At 42.0% G+C, this 22,018-nt stretch overlaps 1 protein-coding gene across 25 annotated transcripts in view; it reads right to left on the reverse strand.

Annotated features, from left to right (window-relative positions):
* MICAL3 (microtubule associated monooxygenase, calponin and LIM domain containing 3) overlaps positions 1-22,018 on the reverse strand; it is a 340,878-nt gene that overhangs the window by 96,332 nt on the left and 222,528 nt on the right. For 19 of the 25 annotated variants that reach the window (XM_068277274.1, XM_068277272.1, XM_068277276.1 and 16 more), the window contains 3 exons: positions 7,894-8,092; positions 3,996-4,219; positions 1,917-2,006 (listed from right to left, as the gene is read on the reverse strand). In XM_068277274.1, coding sequence (XP_068133375.1) covers positions 1,917-2,006; positions 3,996-4,219; positions 7,894-8,092 — 513 coding nt within the window. The remainder of the gene's footprint in view (positions 1-1,916; positions 2,007-3,995; positions 4,220-7,893; positions 8,093-22,018) is intronic. The other 6 variants (XM_068277295.1, XM_068277293.1, XM_068277291.1 and 3 more) reach the window with 1 other exon arrangement.

Consider the following 22,018-nt stretch of genomic DNA (forward strand, 5'->3'; position numbering starts at 1 on the left):
ATGGGAGTATTTTTTTTTTTTAACTCTCAGAAAGCTCTGGGGGCCAAGAAGCGCTCAGAAAAGCGTTTATAGTGTGTCTGAGCCCTCAGAGAGCCCAAGGACTCCTACTGAATAGGTACTGGCTTACTGAACAGGAAGAGCCGAGATTCAAACCCTGGTCTCCTGTGTCAGAGCTCTTAACCAGTGCACAACTTTATGTCCGATTGATTCATACTGGCCAATATTAGATCAAATTTTTTAAAATAAATCAAACCAGTAGGTCGTGTTATTTCAACTGATGGAACAAGAATCAAGTGTATTCAATCAACCTTTAATGGATTATTATTTTTTTCCCAACACATTTGCTTTCAGCAATATAGTCGTTACACACAACAGGGTTGTTGTATGAATCGATTCAGACATACGCGAACACAGAAACTGATCGATTAAAAGGTAGAAATGGAAAAGAAATTGACCCTGATGTATGACCAAAAATTGATTGTTGTTCAATTGATTCATTTATGTTAAATCAATTTCAATCAACATTTGGTCAATTGATCATACTGTAATAGGCCATTCTATGGCCAGCATAAGACTAAGTTCAAACCGACAGTTCTGAGTGGTGTTTTAACATTTAAAAAAAGACGACAGTATGCTAACCACACGATAAATGCAGTTATGGAGCAGTTAAAAAGTTGCTACTTGCAGCACTTGGGATGCAAAATGTTCAGTATGATCTTGGCTTGAACGAGCATCGTGATCACTTTGCCCCTCCCTATCCATAGGAGAGTAAATGCAGCTGCCTGCCTCTCCATAAGAGATTGTCTGCCAGTAATGCATGATGGGATCAGACGAGGTGTGTATATAGCAGACTATCGTCACATGCTACACGTGGAACAGAGAAACCGATCTCCTCATGGACTGCAGCCTGATTGCACCTTAAAATTATATATAAAGACTTAAGAAAAATAAACCAGAGCAAAGCAACAGATCTACATCATGCAAACAGTTCAGGGTGAGTGTGAAATTCCCAAGGCTGCATCTGTGTTGGAACAGTAAAAAAACCAAAACTATATATAGGTATATACAAATAAAAGGCAGGGCTCCAAATAAAAAAAAAAGCTAAATCCTTCTTGTAGGATTGAGGATTTGTGATCGCGCTTTAGAGTAAGCCCATGCAGGTCACATGATTTCCAAATTGCCGGCACCTATCATTCATGCATTTCCGGACAAGTCCTGCATCACTGAAAGGCATGTCTGCTTCTGAATCTCTCTATGCAGATAATCCCTGTCATGAGAAAACAAGCTCATCTTTAATTTAACAAAATGGGGGGAGTGAGGGCACATTTAACTAAAAGGGTCTACAACAGTTAGCGAGCACACTTCAAACACAAATATTGGCTTATGCAGTGGCTGAGGCAGCGCATGAAGTTAGAAGCATCTGCCTGCAATTTTAGTTCTTGTAAAAGGCAAAAGGCAATCAAGAACCCAAAAGCTTGCAGCACTCCAATGTGCAAATAGCAACTTTCCAAAGAATTTTACTTGAGAGTCATCCTCTTCCTGCCTCTTATACCCTTATTTTCACCAAAAGCCTTAAGGGGCAGCCCTACCAACAAACAAGTCATCAGTCCAGAAGGCATGAGGCCCGACTCCAATTACAACCAGCATCTAGACTGGCAGATCAGACACTAAAAGACCAAGTCTTTGGTCTTTTATTTAGAGCGTGTAGACACCTATAGGTATCTGCTCTGCATAAATTAAAACAGATTGGTTATTTTTGTAGTTTTTTTAATAAGTCTACCTTCAAATATTTTTTAATTTGGTGCCAATAACTGGTGTCACATCATGCCGCAGAGCTAGTTTCAGTGGTGTAGGAACTGTCACACTGTTAATAATCCCTTGTGGGGAGGCAGGGTGTGGTGACAGCGGTGGGATACCTTTAAAATTACCAACTGTTTCTTCGTCAGATATACGGTGAAGCCAGAGACCTTGGTGCAGCTCTCTCTCCCAGGGGCAATACTCACCCTCTGCACAAGAGGGAAATCAGGACACACCCCGCAGGCCCCAGAGAGAATCAGAGATGGAGAGGGAGAAAGAATAGAAATGAGAGAGAGAAGTTTGAATGTTGAAGAGATGGTATTAAAATATCTTTGCACTCCACTCCATTGGGGTAGTGGAATGTTGAATAACCCACGGGTCAAATGGTTAAAAGAAATCACTGTTTAAAAGAATACTGTAGGGGGTCGGGGCAAAATGAGTTGAACTTACCCGGGGCTTCCAATGGTCTCCCGCAGACATCCTGTCCCCCACGTACCTACTCACCGATGCTCTGGCCCCGCCTCCGGTTCACTTCTGGAATTTCAGACTTTAAAGTCTGAAAACCACTGCGCCTGCGTTGCCGTGTCCTTGCTCCCGTTCACGTCACCAGGAGCGTACTGCGCAGGCCCAGTATGGTCTGTGCCTGCGCAGTATGCTCCTGGTGACATAAGCGGGAGCGAGCACACGGCAACGCAGGCGCAGTGGTTTTTAGACTTTAGACTCTGAAATTACAGAAATGAACCGGAGGCAGGGCTGGAGCATCGGTGAGTGGCTGCGCGGGCACAGGATGTCTGCAGGGGACCATTAGAAGCCCCGGGTAAGTTCAAATAATTTTCCCCCCGACTCCCCTACAGTATTCTTTTTAAAAGGAGGTGCTTTTATATCTTCTGCTTAAAAACAAACAGCTATATAAAACATTAGCAATGTTTTATTTATCTAATCCACATAAATTGGATCCTTCACTCGGAACAAAGCAGTACTGTCGCCATTAGAGCCTTAGACTAGAAACTCCTGGGGGAAAAGGCAATGTTCAAGCTCCAGTTCAGGCACAGTTTTTATATACATTTCATAAAACATGACTTAAAATGACTTTTGCATTAGAATTGCGGTTACAGCAAATAAAAAATTACTACTTCTAATTGACTCCTAACTGTCTGCTAACTCCCAAACAGTCCAAACAACTGTAATGCTGGGCATACACGGCATTTTTTGTCTTATCAATCGAGCCGCTGATGGCGCGATTGATAATTTCCGACAGGTCCAATCAGCGAGGAGCTTGATACCCTCGGATGGACAATGGGAAGAAAACGAGCGGAAGATAAGGAGCGCCCGCGGGGACGAGTCAGCGGCTCGATCTCGCGCATAAATCTCACTGTGTATGCCCTGCATTACATTACAGTTAAAAAAATCAGGAGAGAGACTACCATGCTTCCCTGCAGTCTGATACCCCATAGGTTCAAACTGGGAGTAAGCAGTTAGTGAGTAGCTCAGGAGAACATGGGGTCTATGAACTGGTGCAGCTGGCATTTACAGTATCTTGTCAATTTGTGAAAACTGCAACGTTTAATAGGCATAATTCGTTTAAAGTAATGCATATCTCCAACTGAAAAGATAATAGACTTGTTTTATAAAACGCATCAATAAACTTAATCACTATAATCTACATATGCAGGCTCCTTTATTTTGAGCAAAGCTGCAGTGTTTACAGTGTAGTTATGGGGCTTAATCCCAATCTACACGATACGATTCTTTGTACGATTCAATTTACGATCCGATTAAATCCAACATGTCCGATCTGGATTCAATTCGATTTGCCAATGCAAAACAATGGCAAATCGAATTGAATCGAATCCCGATCGGACATGTCGGATTTATTTGGATCGTAAATAGAATTGTAATTGAATCACCCAAAGAATCGTATTGTGTAGATGGGGCTTAAGCCTATAAAACACCAACAAAGAAGCACTCCTGCTCTTATGGATCATTAAAGTAACAGAGGGCACTAGGTGGTCTGTTGTGTGCAGAACCCAAATCCAGTAATCTATGAGGTGTTTCATTAAAAACAAAAGGGAATTTACCTATGATGTGCCCATAAGCACATCAATAACCTGCATGCTCCTGAATATTGCTTCCAACCTTCTGTGTGCATGTGACAGGTCCAATTTGATATTGTCATCTTATCAGTATACATAACCAACCTTCACTGGATGGCTCCTCCTCTTCAGACTCTTCCTCCTCCTCCTCTTCGCTATGTCCTGTCTCCACTGTCAGTGGCACCAACTCCCCCGGACTTTTTCCCTTAAGTCTGGCATGAATTTTCACTGCCTCCTTCCATGGTACGCCGCCAAGATCAGAGGTGGGAAGCCCATCCTCCCCCTCCTCCAACTCTTCCTCTTCATCATCGTCCATCTCGGACTCTGAGCTGTTAAATTAAAACAGCACAATTACTGAAAAAGGTGCCCATTAACGGGCCAATTTTTCTCTAAATGCGATCTTTCGATGCGATTTGAATAATCCTAAATAATCTAAAGGCAATTATCGAATGTTCATATTTACTAAACGATTCTTCAAATGCGATCATATTTTCCAACTTTCGGATTGATTTCATCTTATAAAGCAATTGACCAAATAATTGATCACTATCAGTTGCTTTCATAAGCTGCAAATTTTCTATACAATTCGATCGTAAAAATGGCAGCAAAAGATTGCCTTGGGTGAAAAAAATGTAACCGTTAATGGGCTCCTTAAAGCGGAATATAACCCTGCATTTCGACTTTGCTCTAAAACATTATTTACAGTATATTATATGCAACCAGCATTTTTTTTTTTTTACTAGACCAGCATTGGAAGGGTTACACAGGGCTTTAAAGTTCCTGGAGATTTCTGCAGACGCATCCGAAGCTCAGATAGATACATTTTGTTTACATAAATATATCTAAGTGTTGAATGTTACACACTTTGGCTGTCCTCCAGCTCAGTCAGAGTCAGAGCGAGTCACATTCAACACTTAGATACATTTATGTAAACAAAATGTATCTATCTGAGCTTCGGATGCGTCTGCAGAAATCTCCAGGAATTTTAAAAGTCTGTGTAACCCTTCCAATGCTGGTCTAGTAAAAAAAAAAAAAAATGCTGGTTGCATATACCGGTAATATACTGTAAATAATGTTTTAGAGCAAAGTTGAAATGCAGGGTTATATTCCGCTTTAAGACGATACTAGGGTCACTGTGGTCGAAGAGAAGCTATTCTGAGTGTCCTCGTAGAAGTGGACTAACATGTTAAGGGATGGACAATTAAATGCTAATAACTCCAGCATATGCATTTCCTTTTGAACATCCTACTGATGTTTCATGCTTCACAAATCCAGTCAAGCATCTGATCTGCAAGCTTGTTCAGATTCTATGGCTAAAAGTAATAGGGAAAGAGGTTCAGCGGGACAATAAGGTAACTGGTATTGTTAAAATTGACAGTAAGCAGCAACTGCGCATGCGTTGCCTGCCAGCGCACCCGGCTTGATAGCGCACGTATCACTGTATGCCTCCTGCGCACACACAGTTCAGTCTTTTGAGAACCACGCATGCGCAGGAGGCTTATGGCCATGCACGCGTGATCGCGCCGGGTGCGTGATCTAGACTTCAGGTGAAGTTGCCAGGCTAACAGGGGTGCCAGCGGCACCATGGAAGGGACCCGGACGAGTCAGATTGACCTTGTGGGCTACAGGAGGAAGCCCCAGGTAAGTGCCAATTTTAAAGCTCTGCGCAGGGTCCCTTTAAAAGAAAATAAATATGTCAGCCTCCATATCCCTGTCACTTCAGGTGTCCTTTAACAACCAAACTTTAGTGCAGCTGAAGATTCAATATAAGGACTGCATGTGCCAAAAATTAATTGTTTACACTGAACTTTGTATGGCCACTTTATGTCCGCCAGTTGTGATAAATAGCAGAAACATTTAAAGGATATCCGAAGTGACATATGACATGATGAGATAGACATGTGTATGTACAGTGCCTAGCACACAAATAACTATGCTGTGTTCCTTTTTTTCTTTCTCTGCCTGAGAGTTAAATATCAGGCATGTAAGTGGCTGACTCAGTCCTGACTCGGACAGGAAGTGACTACAGTGTGACTGATAAGAAATTCCAACTATAAAACACTTTCCTAGCAGAAAATGGCTTCTGAAAGCAGGAAAGAGAAAAAAGGTGAATGGTTCATAGATTTTAGCTCTGGCAGACTTCAATGAATGTGCCATTGAGCAAAAGCAATAAAACAGTTAAAACTTAAAAAGTAGATTTAAACATTAAAAAAAAATGTGGAATATCTTAAAACATCATTTTTAGGAGAAGATAGATAGATACAATCGTTTAATTCATTAATTTATTTTAGCCTTGGGTATCCTTTAAGGAAAGGATTGAAGAGAGTTCAGATGACCTCCAATTTCACCTAAGCCAAGGTGAGATGATTTCTTGTGCCATTATAAAATAATCATAAGTGACAGAGGGGAATAAAATTTTTTACAGTAATAGTAATCAGCAAAAGTAAATATCTTCAGGATCTAGAAACAAACAAGTTGTATTTGCTTACTGCGTTTCAGTGTTTCCCTGAAAGTAAGCCCTACCCTTAAAATAAGCCCTAGCTTGAATTTCGAGCCTGCTCAAAATATAAGCCATACCCTGAAATAAAGCCATACTGGCAGTTAAAGAGGAGGAAGAGGCAGTGCAGTGGTGATCAGACACTGGTCCTGTCATCCCAGCACACAGCAAGATCATCAGCTTTGTACAGAGCTGACAGGGCTGAGTCCTGATCAGTAGACTGCACGGGAGGAAGAGGCAGCCAGGAAGTGGACACAGTGGTGAAGTACCTATCGGGTGTTCATAGGAATACAAGATATTCTCCCAAAATAAGCCCTAGCACATCTTTTGGAGCAAAAATTAAAGGACAACTGTAATGAGAGGGATATAGAGGCTTCCATATTTATTTCCTTTTAAACAATACCAGTTACCTGCGTTTCCTGCTGATCCTTTGCCTCTAATACTTTTCGCCATAGACCTTGACTAAGCATATGCAGATCAGGGGTTTCTGACATTCTTGTCATATCTGACAAGATTAGCTGCATGCTTGTTTCTGGTGTTATTCGGACACTACTGCAGCCAACTAGATCAACAGGGCTGCCAGACAACTGGTACTGTTTAAAAGGAAATAACTATGGCAGCTTCCATAGTCTTCTCACTTCAGTTGTCCTTTAACATAAGGCTTTTATTTTCGGGGAAACACTGTAGCACGGTGGCATAGTGGTTAGCGCTCTCGCCTTGCAGAGATGGGTCCCTGGTTTGAATCCCAGCCAGGTCAACATCTGCAAGGAGTTTGTATGTTCTCCACGTGTCTGCGTGGGTTTCCTCCGGGCACTCAGATTTCCTCCCACATCCCAAAAACATACAGAAAAGTTATTGGCTTCCCCCTAAAATTGGCCCTAGACTACAACTCATACACTACACGATACATACACATAGGAAATAGGACTATGGTAGGGACTAGATTGTAAGCTCCTCTGAGGAACAGTCAGTGACAAGACAATATATACTATGTACAGTGCTGCGGAAGATGTTGACGCTATATAAACAGCAAATAATAATAATAGCCAACTGCACACAGATCATTTTCTCTCCTCCCTAAAATCAGTTGGTAAGCAGGTCAATCAGGTGAGACAATGCGACATGCAAAGCCGACAGGACAACGGAAATAAGATTACATTTCTCAGGATTCTTGCATTTCATTAGAACCTGATATATATGATGAAGTGGGAGTTTTTAGCTCACAGAAGGTAGGAAGTGAGAAATTGTGAAACCTTGGTCTGTTAACAGGAATGCAAAGCATGAGAGATATAAAAGCCTAGAGGGGAGGTGCAAAGTTGCAAGCAAGCAAATCTAAGTCCAGAATTTCTGATGTTCACCTGCACAGGTGATCCTTATAATTTTCACTAATCCACTTGATATTTTCAAAGTTTTAGCTTGTTCAATGTTAAGCTTAGTGGGGGTTTTAACCACACGCTCCCAATTTATGGTTAATTTATGGTCTCCATTTCTGCCCCCAATTCTGACCTGCTGACAGCTTCCTCCTCATTCTCTGCGCCTTTATCCAGCAAGCTGCTGAGATTGTGCTCTGCTAGTGTCTCCTCGGGCACCTCCTCTAGTTCCTCCTTCTGCATGGACACACGGTAGTTCTCCAACTCTATACGCTCTGGAGTGGCTCGTAGCCTCTTGGCTGTGCTGTGGTCCTCCACGTCGTTCAGACTGGGACCTAAAAACATGATGACAGCAACATTGGATAAGCACCTGCAAGATTGCATTGTAATCCCTGAAGATCATAAGTTCTCTTCAGAAAATTAGATACCTGACCTTCAAAAAGATTTTCCAGACTTACAAATAAATGTAAATTTAAATGCTGAAGGGTCACTCCACCCGGACATGTAAATTTCAGTGATTGGTAGCTACTACAAAATTTGTAATGGTTTGTCCAATCTCCACACACCTGCTACAGTTATTAAATTCAAGCAATACTAAATCTGGCACAACTAAAATGCTTGAAAACACGGTTCCTGTATAAATAAACTATACACCTATGCAGGCTTCTTGAAAAAAAAAATTATATATATAGTACAATATCAACCAATGGAAACCTGTTATTTTGTTTGCTACATGTGTGTTTTTTTTATTTGAATAGTGTACTTGGGGTGCCATTGTTCTTGCAGTTTAGCTGCTATTGCTGAAAACTACATTCATATCTATTTAAGTCTAGTTGCAGCTAATCAGTTGCTGTGAATGATTCATCTGTGTGGTCCTAATAAATGGGTGACACCTATCTTCTTTTGCAGAGCAAACATTGCTAAAACTAAGAATTTTCAAAAAAGGACCAAATTGTCCAAGCTTGGTAAGCATTACAGCAGTCTACCGGACACATAATTAAAAAACTTATGTTAGAGGTTCCCTCAACTCAAAATAGTCTTACTCCATGGGTGGAGGCTGTTGGGTAGGATCCCTTGATGGCCTCTAGTGTTTCCTGTGGACTTGGTTGGTGGGATCTCCTTGACATAGTTTCAGATTCTGGTCCCATCTTCCATGAGTTTTGGGCATTTCAGATCACTTTGGAATTTTTGGTGTTTTTACTCTCATTTCTGTAGTCTTCATCCTGAGATGAGGTCATGCCTTATCATGAATGGAGTGGCAAGCAAGTTGTCAAGTGAGCAACACAGTTCTCACTACCAGTCCTTTACCTCTCCAATACACAAGTAACACCAAATATACTAAGTTTGGGTGCAATGGCCCTTTTGATCAGAATCAGGTAAAATGCGCCCTAGACAAGACGGCAGATTTGGCTCCTTGTTTGCACTTTTTTTGGTAAGGTATGGTGGTGGAAAACATCTAAGGTGGTGTTAAACTCACCACTTTCCCTACCAGTGTGACAATCTGTCACATGAACACAGTCAAGAAATGCGCCAGAACAGCATGCATGTCCAGTGTATTCCAAAGAAACTGGATAAGTCCATTGGCAAGACCAAGTTGTGGGCTGCATTTCTGCCATAAACCGTGAACATTAAAGAAGGAAGCAGAGTCTTATTGCTGGTATGTTACCCATAATCCCACTGAGGGCACCTCTTGAAATACAATACTTACAGAATATGTGTAAAAGGAGCTAGCAAAGATTGAAAAAGTATCTAACATGTTTTGGGTCTAATATCCTTGGACTTCATCGCATGCACTTCAAAGGATATTTTCAGCCACAAATACAGTGACAAACAATTGCTCCACACTGAAATAACCAATATTAAATTTTCTGTATCCTGAGCTCAAAGAACACTTCTATACAAAGGATACAGATCGTCTGTAAGTTTTTGTAACCTAGTTAAGTACAAGTCAAAGCAATAGTCAGTTAAGGCAAAACACAGAGTTGTACAGAACACTGTTAAAACTTGTATAATACATTTCTCCTGTTGGACTCTAGACACTTGAGAGCAGCAGCCATTAAGGACACCCTGGAGCATCAGAAAGTCTTGCCGTTACGGAATAGGTAATTACTCCCGGTGGAAGTTGACTCCTGGTCTCAATTATCCATGTTAAGTTTGATTAAGATATTGTGGGACCTTTATTCATCTCGCTATCTCTTGTATTTTGCTGTGGCAGTTGGTAAAAAAGTTAATATAGTTCCACTTCCCGTGTTAGGAAGATAATAGGTTACCGTTAAAGGACTACTGTAGGGGGGGAAAAATAAATAAATAAAAAATTACCTGTGGCTTCTAATGGTCCCCCGCAGACGTCCCGTGCAGCCACTCATCGATGCTCCTGTCCCTGCCTCCAGTTCATGTCTGGAATTTTCCACTTTAAAGTCGTTAAACCACTGCGCCTGCGCAACCGTGTCCTCGCTCCCACTGATGTCACCAGGAGCGCAATGCGCAGACTGTACTGGGCCTGTGCAATACATGCCTGGTGATGTCAGCGGGAGCAAAGGTGCGGGCCTTGTAGGCACGGTGGTTTTCCGACTTTGAAGTTGGAAATTCCAGAAGTGAACCGGAGGCGGGGGACGGAACATCGGTGAGTGGCTGAGTGGGCACAGGATGTCTGCGGCGACCATTAGAAGCCCCGGGTAAGTTCAACTCTTTTTTCCCCCTACCCCCTACAGTACTCCTTTAAGATCTGTAGATCATATTATCAAAACCAGTACAAAGAAAATTGAAGCAAGACTGGTGCAGAAATGGGTTCCAAATTCTGTTTGGTTACACTGAGCGACTGCTCAACTTTTGGTACTGTTTTTCTTGCATTGGTATTGATAAAGCAACCCATGAAATTCAATACGTAACATTTTCACCAGATGGCCAGTACAGCTACAAACTAATATTGGCTATTGGGATTCAGTGTTGTCAACACCAAACAAAATTAATTCATGGAATGTGTGTTAGAGATTCTCTAGGAGTCCAGAGTTTAATGTATTACGGTTATCTATGTTGCTCCCTATGTATAAGTGTTCCCTGTGTTCTCCCCTTCTGAAATCTTCCTAACCATCTCCCGCCTGCTCCCGGAGTAAATATATAAGCCTGGCTTAGAGTAGCCAGGAAGTAGGTAGTGCCTTACTAATGCACAGCTCTGGCACTATTGCTCTCTTAAGATTCAGTGTGTGGATCTGCAGCGGTGTATTTTTTTTTTAGCCTTACCGCTATCAGCTTAATTTCTGGTGATGAGGGGAATTCTGAAATGCAAATATAAATGCTTATTTCTGCCAGTTATAGTAACATTCAATGACTGTAGTGTGGAAGGACCATTTGATGAATGGGTATACAGCTGAGTGGTTTTAAATGTCTGGATATAGTGTACCTTAATTCAGTGCTATACTCCCATCACATGTAAAATAATAAAACAAAAACTTAAAAAAGTCACAAGCCGGGAAAAAAATTAAAGCCAAAATTTATTAAAGTAAAAGTGCAACAGTGAAAGAGGCAAACCAAACATTACAGAGTATGACAAGAACAGGAGATTGGAAAAGTAACATTAGCAGGAGACAGGGGAGGAGGGTCTGAAGCCAATATTATTAACGTGTGTCTATTGTACAGTGTGCCGCAGGTGGCCTACAAAGATAATGAGGTATGAGGGCCACAGGCTGCCTAGTGAGGTATGAGGGCTACAGGCTGCCTGCAGAAGTAGCAATATATGAGGGCCTACCTGCAGGGGGATGAATAGGCATATGTGGGCTGCAGTCTCACTGCACAGAGACTAACAGAAAAGAACGGCTTCATTTAAACTGAATAGGAGCAGTTCTCACAGAAAAAGGTTATGCTATGTTGATATTTTGAACTGCAGCAGTTTCTATTCCCTTTCATTGCTACAAACACAACCCCCTGCAAAATTGAGATCCATTAAAGCAGAGTTCCCCGACCCTGTCCTCTAGGCCCAACAACAGTACACGATTTGCAGAGAACCACAAACATGCATAGGCGAGGTAATTAGTGTCTCAGCAGAGACCTCCACCTCTGTGGATTTCCACAAAACATGCACTGTTGGTGGGCCTTGAGGACGGTTGGGGAACACTGCCTCAAAGATCACTCCAGTGATAAAAGTAAGCAGTTAAATTCTGACAGAACCGGCAGGTTTTGGGCTAGTCCATCTCTTTTTGGGGGATTCCCACGATTTTCTTTGTTTTCAAAGGCATTTCCTGAACGGCAGTTTAACTGCCAAAATGGTAACAATAAGCCTCCCTACTCACTCGCAGACCGTTTTTGCAGTTAGACTTTACAAAACCATTTCCTGAATGTCAGTTGCTAACAATGAAATCCTTGAGAATACCACATGAGGAGATGGATTGGTCTAAAACCTGTGAGTTCTTTCAAATTTTAACTCATTACTTTTTTCGCTGCAGTGGTCCTTTAAGCCGTGTATGACAATGGTTGCCCAGCAGGATCAGGACTTGATACCCAGGGCACCAGTGCAGGGCTGTAGAGACTGGAGGCTAGGGATGCGATCAGTTGCTATGTGGACTGGAGGAGGGCTGCCGGACCAGTGATATGGAGTACCAGAGTGGGCAGGATAAGTAAGAAGAGCAATGCCCTGGGCCAGTCCTCCATGGTATTGATCGGCCCGCTGGATAGCTTGCCGACATACAGGTGGTGGGGGGTCTGCTGTACACATGCTAGATCCTTGGCAGAGGGAGTTATCAGTTGTTTCGGCCTAGTTCAATCTAGCATGAAAAAGGCTTAACGGCTGCAAAAGATGCAGCTCCATTTGAGGTAATGAAAGATCTGAGGTGAGAATCTCATTTTTTTTTCTTTTAAATGGATCTAAACTACACTCATATTGATATATTTATAGAGCCCTATAAGCCAGGCACCAGCTGTAAATTATTCAGGTGCATTGGAAGCCCAACAGCTAGAGTTTATCCTGTCCTGCTTTATAAGGGCCCATTTCTTTTTACATACTAGTATGGTTGCATTTAAAATGCATGTTCAGTTAAAGTGCTTACAAGTGAAAAACTGAATTAAAATGTGAATAAATTAACTTATTAGCCGCTAGATGCTCATAAGGCTTCACATTTTACGGTTTTGTAATGTACTTTAGAGAACATTTAATAAAAAAAAAAAAAAGGGTGAAGTGTAGAAAAATGCCTGTGTGTTGGGTGTTTTAAGTTCCTATAGGGAAACATTTAGGCGTCTGCAGGCAGCCTGTCCTCTGCTCAAAATGTGCGATAAGGAATTACTTAATAGTTAAAGTAAATACATTGTGAATTCTTAATAGCCTGTTAAGCTGCAGGGATGTGTTTAGTCACCATCACCAGTGTAGTTTGTGAGTGTGGCCTTGATAAATGATACATCTTTACCCTCCACAGCCTAGAACAACACAAAGGACAGGGAAACACAACAACAAAACTATATTGACACAGATAGAAAGAAAACACAATATTGCTCTACATGTAATTTTGGAATTAAAGGATTAAACAGACAGAGGTGTGCACAAACATTACCCAGCCGAAATATGTGTTTTTCTGAGTTTATGGACAGGGAGGGGACAGGCTCCATTCACTTCCTGCCTCATTGACCAGAACAGGGAAGTGAACAAATCTTGCCAATGGGGACAGAGAAAGAAATAAGAGAAACAAATAGAAAAATAAAAATCTGACAGTGGTGGTAACATTTCCCCACTCCATCTAAAATGTTTCACTACAATGTGTGAGATGTAAACGAATGTCAGAGTTCACTCAAAAGCCATATTTCAGTTTCAGAGAGCTGGGTGGCAGAAGTCATCCCCTGGTTCTTTCAGGGGTGGACATAATACAGGTAATAAGGATTTCATCAGCCTTTTCAGCCCAATCCAGGAGGTGGCATGAGATTTTCAGGAACCAGTCAGCGAAAAACCCAAAAGATGTCAGATGCCGTTTTCAAGGTGCATTAGCTGCTGGCTCCTGGAAATAATTGCCCAGTCCTGGGATGGTTCTCACCAATGGTGAATGTACACGAGGGGATTAAGTGGTCCCTTCTCCTTGCTGCATTACCCATAACTACATAATGTAACCAGACAGGGGGGAAGGGACCCATGGGCATGGAAAAGTGTGCAGACTTGAGTTCCCAGGAATCCAGAGACCCCACCACTGAAGCATCTTCAGACAAATGAGTGGGGAGATGGGGAAAAAGGCGGTTTAATTGGCCAGCTTCTACCGAACACTGATTTATGGAATTTAGGTAGTATGACCTGCTAAAAGGCCCCAGTCCCCCCCCCCCCCCAACTAAGAAAACAAACACACACAAAAAAAATACTATAGAACATGAAATTTTACTGACTGTTAAGATGAACTTTGAGACTTCATTAAACACCAGAAATCTGATTATCAGTAAACTGCAGAGTACAATGGCAGTGCTTAATCTATAATTATAGCAACTACAGTGCAAGAAGTACCTGATTTAAGCAGCAACAGGGATTTATCCATTATTGCTATACAATACATGACAACACTCACACGGCTACCAGTACATGAGTCTCTAATACCAGATGACAAATCAAGTTTCAGCAACCAGGAACGCCACAATGCACTATATTTTTTACAGGTCACAAATGCGGAACACAGTGCTCTAAGCTTTATACACGTATGCTCATTCCCACTAAGATCTTCACTCCCCCCCCATTTGGAGCGCACTTCTTATTTAGACCATATTATTGTGAGCTATTTTGCCTCTAAAAAGGTAACACCAATCATATTGATTTTTTAGAGACAAAAATCCTGACAGAGGTATAACCTACACTCTCTAAACACTGTCCCAGCCAACAACTCTTCTGGATTTACTAACTTGGTAAAGGCAGCAAGCAAAAGATCTAGTCTAGGAATGGACAGTGATGTCCCTGCGCTTCTTTTTCCTTTGGTTTTGCCAAATTCCAGTTTGTTACTGTTACCCAAAGTAACAAAACGCCGGCCATCTTTAGAAACAACATGGAGTAACAGCACAATGCACAAAGCTATTAGAATAACACCATAATTAAATAGTTTATTAGAATAAAGTGCTAAGTGTGATTAAATACAATAAATCACCATCTTGCGCATGCCGCACACTTCCAAAAGAAGCTCAGCAGGAAAACTAATCCCTAGACGGTCAGGGACTTTTCAGAACATGATCAATCAACCTCAGGTCAGCCTGTAGCACACATTTTCACTAGTGCAAAAGTTAATACAGAAAGGTCCAACGATATGTACACACAAGACATTGCTCATTTCCACTACCCCCCTCTGCATTGGACAGAGCATGTTTTTTAACAAATAGCCTAGCAAGCAGGTCTAGACCTGAAACTGTGATAAAATATCACGGTGGTGACAAAAATCTGCTTCTATAACTTAATACTGAAAAAAACAACATTTTGAGTTGGCCACTTAGTCATTTGTCAGCAGTTCACTAACAGTACACAGGCAGTTACGCAGATTTTTTGTTGTTGTTTTAGACCAAGCAAATGTTTATGATAATTTCACTACTGTCTTCAGAGCTCCCGATTTCAGCTATATACTCACAAATCCACCATGAAAGCTCTGAATATAGGATTTTTTCTTTCCTGCCTCAAAATGTTTCTTAGTATGCAAGACAGGCACCAGCATATGTGATGTTTATATTACACAGTCAACATTCTGATTTCACGAAGACCAAAAAACAAACCCATCCTAAACAATCTATAAGCTATCCTGTAACATTGAACTGGTATAAGCTCTTGAAGTGAAAAGTCACTGTTTGGGGCTGTAGCAATCTTAAAGGCCCAGTCCAGCCTCACCTTTTCTTAGACCAATATTCCCCATTCCTCCCACCAAATCATCAAAGAGAACCTGAAGTGAGAGGGATATGGAGATTGCGATATTGATTTTCTTTTAAGCAATGCCAGTTGCCTAGTGTCCTGCTGAGCATTCTGACTGCATTAGTGTGAGTCACACACCTGAAACAAGCATGCAACTAATCTTGTCAGAAATGCCTGATCTGCTTGTTCTGGGCCTATGGCTTAAAGGAAACCAGAGCTCAAGAAAAAGTTTTATACATACCTGGGGATTCCTCCAGCCCCATCCACCTGGATTGCCCCCATGCCGCTGGCCTCCGATGTCTGCAGCTCCGGTACCGGTTCCCATCATTTTTGTCAGTTGCGGCCAAGTCTGATTTAAGAGAAGTGTGCTCTTAACGTATCTCTCTCTTTGCCTATCTACGTAGAAGGTGCACTTCTCCAGCGTAGACTGGCCCCGACTGGACCGGTATCGACAGCTGGGGACAGCAGAGTGGGAGTGATCCATGTGCATGGGGCTGGAGAAAGCCCCAGGTATGTATAAAACTTTATTTTCTTGAGCTCTGGTACATTTTAAAGTATTAGATGCAGAGGATCAGCAGGACAACCTGGCAATGTGCATGGTTTAAAAGGAAATGATTATGACAGCCTCCATATCCCTCTCAGTTCTGGTTCCCTTTAAGAGGAAGCCAACAGCCCCGCCCGCATCCTGATTGCGAGGAGTAGTAAGCAACAGCTCAGCCATGCTTTCTCTGCCAGTATTGGGTGTGGCTCTGGATTCTTCAGAATGAAGGAGCCCACAGAGGTGGTCACCAAATTAAAGGTACTTTTAGACTGCTATAATGATGCAGCTTACATGACTACATTGGTGGGGGACACCACACATTTGATCAATAAAAAGGTGATGCGGGACGGAGTTCTGTATCATTTGCAACTGTGAGCACAATGCTCACAAAGACCCAAGTGCCTTCAGTTCCTCCACAATGACCAGCAGAATCTATGAAATTGTACTCCACCACAATGTATACTTCAGGAGCCTGTACAGGCAAACAAGATCATTAAAAAACTATACAAAGCAATTTCTTCTCCAGACATTTAATATGCACGTTCTGTGTAGAAAATTGCTCAAATGAAAGAGTCAGGACTTGTGTGTTATTTTCACAAACCCCCTTTAAAATCAAAATAAAATCAAACTATGCAACAGAAATTTCTAAATTATATTCCTATATATTTGATCATTAATGGTCGTTACCTGCAAACCCACAGATTGGCCAGATATAGCAACCACCATCACTAACAAAGCAGAATATAAACAGACTGAGCTGTGCTTACATATGTACCAATAATTTATTCAAGTGCACGTAATACAACTAAAAACTACCTGAGTTGGCAGACAATTCAAGAGGTAAAACTTATAAGAAAACAAATTCAGTGCATAAAAGCTCCAGCACATAAATAACATATCTATTGTAAAGGAATATAACTGGATCTGGAGACACTAATAATAGTAATAAAGTATTACAACCATTCCAAGCTGCCAACTTCTGAAAGGTAAAACAATAATCCCAGAGTAAAACTACAGAAGAAATAAAAAAAAAATATATGTAACAAAGAACTTTAAAACTCAAGTGCTGTATAGCCAGCTCAGTTAGCAGCAAGTAGTCACTAAGCAAAAAAACGAAATGCAAATATCCAGTAAAATGACAAACCTCTAGCTAATCCACTGTACCACATAAGGGAAACGGTACCATCTGAAGAATATTTTGACAGAAAATATAAAACTTTTCTGTGCAAATGTCAAGTATGATTTTAAGTTCATTAAAACTTACTCAAATTGTTAATCGAGAGAACTCTAGCCCGAATCTTTGTTCTGTTTGTTTTTAATAGAATGGGAAATAAATATAACCTCTGCCATGTTTGAATTTGCTGTGTTCCAACTGGAAAGACTTGTGCTTACCTCCTATACCAGGCACCAAATCACCACAAGCAACAAGTGACATTCTTAGGCTAGGTTCACGGTGGTCAGCTGCATATTTCACACGTTATAATGTGTGCAAACTGCAATGAAGACTGGACATAGACTTTAATGCAAAGCCAGCATGCAGGGAGTTGGAATAACGCGATCCATTACTATGAACAGGCCCATAGACTTGTATGGGCAGTGAGTTGACAAGCAGAACTATTCTGCAGCACATCTGACCACTGTGAACAGGGCATTATACAAGTTTTAAAAGCTGTATGCTTTTCCATTGAGAATATTCTGCTTGCTTCCTCTCCCAGCGGCTGGGTTACAGAGAACAGGAAGTCAATGACAGAGTAATAAAAACCTGACAGATCTACTGCTCTTTCCCAAACTATCCAATACCAGAAGTTAATATTTTTGAGCACCACCAATTTAAATTAAAAACATTTCACAAGGAGGAAGGATCATTAAAGGTTATTTCCAGACAAATATGAAATACAATACACTGCAGAGGGAAAAGCACATATTAAATTCCCAGGAAAGCTCCAGCTAGTCTGCTCCTCCATACACTGCAGGTCTCTTCTCCCTGGCACTTCTGTGAGTGTCAGGGCGAGAGTTCCAGAATCTTCAGTGCAGTTCCCCTACTGCTTCCAGTCATAGGAAAGGAGCCCTGTCAATCAAGGAGACTTCCTTTCCCTTCCACTCTCCACAAATAACTGAAGTGGCAGCCATCTTAGAAGATGTATCTGGAGGAACTTTACTGCCGTCACAGCAAGTCAGGAGAGAAGAGACCTGAAGAGGAAGGAAAGAGCAACAACTGGATCTATAGCAGATAAGAGAGTATCTGCATTCCTCTGTACAGACTTGTTTGCCCGTGCTTGAAGTTCTGCTCAAAGAGAACCTGTACTGAGTAAAATTATTTAAAATAAACACGAGGTAACTTCAAATGAACATTACATAGTTACTTTGCCATCAGTTAGTCTCAGAAGCGCACCATTTTCTTCTGACAATGATCACTTCCAGTTCTGACAACATTTTGTCAGAACTGAAATATATCAGTTGCTGTCAGTTATATATCAGTTGCTGTCAGTTACAGCTGAGAGGAGAACTGATGTGTCCATGTTTCCCTATGGCTCAAGTGGGCGATATTACAGTTTAACTGTGTGCTGACCAGGAAGCTGTTATGGGGTAATGGCCATTTTCAAAATGGAGGACAGAGAATTCCATTGATCACAGTGGACAAACAGGACACAGGAGAGGAAAAAGAGATTGAGGAGTAGAGTACACTGCAGGTAAGTATGACTTGTGTATGGTTATTTTGACTTTTAATTTTCAGTACAGGTTTTCTTTAAATTTTAGAGAGCAGGTCAGGGTTTGCAGTATTGGTAAATTAAACACTGATGCTTAATGTACTAAGAGTAATATGGAGGCTGCTATTTAGAATACCTTTTTTCCCCCAAAATGCCACACACCCACCCATGATACTTCACAGCTGGAACAGGTAGACCGATAGTTAGAACTCCTGACCTATCTATCTGTGGTGGAGCAGTGACTCAAAACTTAATAGAGGCAGAAATGTAGCATTTTATTTTAAATGGAATAAACATGGTACTCCATATTGTTCTCATGGGAACCATTATGAGTTGCAGCACATGAAGAGGACAAGACTCCTCTGCAGGTACTACAAGGTATCCGCGAGTACCTTTATGATTGGGAAAATCACTTCCTGTCTGCCCCGGGATACCTGCAATCTCAGACCCCTTGAACAAAGGCCTTGACTTATGACCTTTACCCAACCTCTTCCTGTAGTCTTTAAACCAAGAGGGTGCGGTTACTTACAATTCACGTACTCTCACATACATGTGGATGACAGAAAAAGGAGGGGAATAGTTCCAAAACCACAAAGCATATGAGGGCTCCCTGGGCCCACAGAGAGACTTTCTTGTCTAAGGTACTTAAAAATTACCTTGTGTGACCTGCAATTCAATTACTCCCATCAGTGCTTCCCATCAGATAATGCTACTTCCCCCTAGGATCCTAAGATATCCGGGGTACTTTGGCACACCAGCCAAAAAATGGGTGTGGCCATGCATCAGAATGTGAGTGTGGTCATGGGTGGAGCCAAATTTACATGAATTTAACAGCGGTCTAAATAAGTCTGCCCAGCAAATTGTTGGATGAAGCCCCCCTCCCCATTACTACAAAAAAATAAATAAAAAAAAATGCAGCATATCACATAAAGGCAGTGTCACTTAAACATAACTAGGCAGAGTTACCTGGCTTCTGTGTTGGCTGGTCTGGCCTGCTGTCAGATTATCTGGCAGTCCCCCATAGCATTCCCCGATCTTCTAGTGGAACCCCCTTCATGGGCCTCCCATTGCGGCACCACAACTCCCAGCATGCACCCATAAGAGAACCACAGCTCCCTGCATGTCCCCATAAAGGCACCACAGCACCAAGCATACCCCTATTGATGCACTACAGATCCCAGCCTGTCCGTCATTGCAGCACCACAGCTCCCAACAAGGCTCCACAGCTCTATGGGGGTATGTTGGGAGCTGTGGTACCTCTAAGGGGCATGCTGGGTGCTGTGTTGCCATGCTGAGTGCTATGGTACCTCTATGGGGCATGCTGGGTGCTGTAGTGCCTCTATGGGGCATGCTGGGTGCTGTGTAGTGCCATGCTTAGTGCTGTGGTGCCATGCTGGGTGCTATGGTACCTCTATATGGCATGCTGGGTGCTGAAGTGCCATGCTGGGTGTTGTGGTGCCTCTATGGGGCAAGCTGTGTGTTGGGGTGACATGCTGGAAGCTGTGGTGGCTGGAGCCTCCATATGGAGCATACATCGTTGTGTGTGCCCTTACGGTTCCTCCCCCAGATCCCAGCAAAGAAGCACAATGGGGAGAACTACTCATCTCTTCCATTCGCTCTCCAAGTCTGCAGCCATCCTCTGTAGCTGGTGATTCTCCCCCTAATATCTGAGTATAAGACACTATGACCTCTAGCTTCTCATGAATTCTCAGACACTAGAGGGAGAAGCCAGGAAGAGATATCTGTAGAATCTGGAGACCAAGAGGCCGGATGAGAGTACTGCTGTCTGACTCTGCTTGGAGAACATCCGGGGCACCCCAAAATAGATCCGGGGCATGTGCCACTGATCTTTGGGGCTAGCAACGCCTCTCACTTTCCCACAGAAATGCAAATCACCCACAAATCATTCACACTATATCAGTTGCATTGCAGAATAATTTGAATAATTCTGCATGTCAACTCACGGCTCATATAATTTTATGGACCTGTTCACATCTCTACAGTGTAACAGATCACATTATTCTAACTGCCTGTGTGCAGGCTTTAAATTAACAGGATCAGTTTCCACTGCAGTTCACATACGTTATGACGTTGCGCTATGTAAGGCGCACAGCGTGAATCCACCCTTTGTTTTTGGCCAGGAAATACTATTATATGTAGGAATTTTTTTAACCATTTTTTGCTGTGTATAGTGTATTGTACATATTTATATTAGTAAAAAGGTGTACTCTAGATAAACAGTACTGACATCTAAACAACAATTTTTGCATTATATGAATGAGTGTGAGTGCTATTTTACATTCATTGCTTAAAAGGATACATGAGGCCAAAAGTATAGGTGCGTGTGTACTTGCTTAAGGCTTCTTCCAGCCCCTAGAAGTCTGTATCCCTTGCCACAGTCACCAAGCCTCCTGCTGCCTCCTCCGTAGCAGCCAGTTAGCGCCTTCTGCGCATGCACTGCTAGCGGTCCCAAAACCTATGGCCGAAAACCTTCAACCCTGAGCGGCACGTGTGCACACCCAGGCATGCACAGAAGCTACTGACCTGACTGGAGAGGACAGGAGGAGACTTGGGGACTGTGGAACTGCGGCAAGGGACACAGAGACTTCTGGGGCTGAAAGAAGCCCCAGGTAAGCATCCTTTAAAAAGCCTTGTAGCCTAATACAGCTAAAAGAAATTATTTCTTAATAGACCCTCAGCTGTGGCAGCATCAGTACTACTCTCATGGCAGATATTCTCTGGCAGCAGAACTTGTCTACAAATGCTACAAACTCTGACCAGTCCCAGAATACATAATGATTAAAAACGTTCAATGATGCAATGCAAATCATTTTTCCTTGCATTCAAATTTCGAGTAAAGGTTATGCAGCTTTAACTTTGATGGGAAGCTATTCTGATTGGTCCAGTTTCAAGCTGCATATAATCTACATGCAATTTGAATAGAAGGAGAAATTATTTGCATCTTATAGATCATCCCCAACAATGGCACAAGAAAACTGTCAGTGCTGCACGCAAGTGGAATTATCCAGCTATAACTTATTAGAAGTGTATATTGTACTCCACATGTGGCCATATGCAGGGATATATTGGGCCCAGTTCACAGACTACAATATCAGACAGATCGACAATCACAATATTTGTTGAGTTTTGCAGCTGTCAGGTGGAGGGGGAC

This window comes from Hyperolius riggenbachi, chromosome 3, assembly GCF_040937935.1.
Source record: "Hyperolius riggenbachi isolate aHypRig1 chromosome 3, aHypRig1.pri, whole genome shotgun sequence".
NCBI lineage: Eukaryota > Metazoa > Chordata > Amphibia > Anura > Hyperoliidae > Hyperolius > Hyperolius riggenbachi.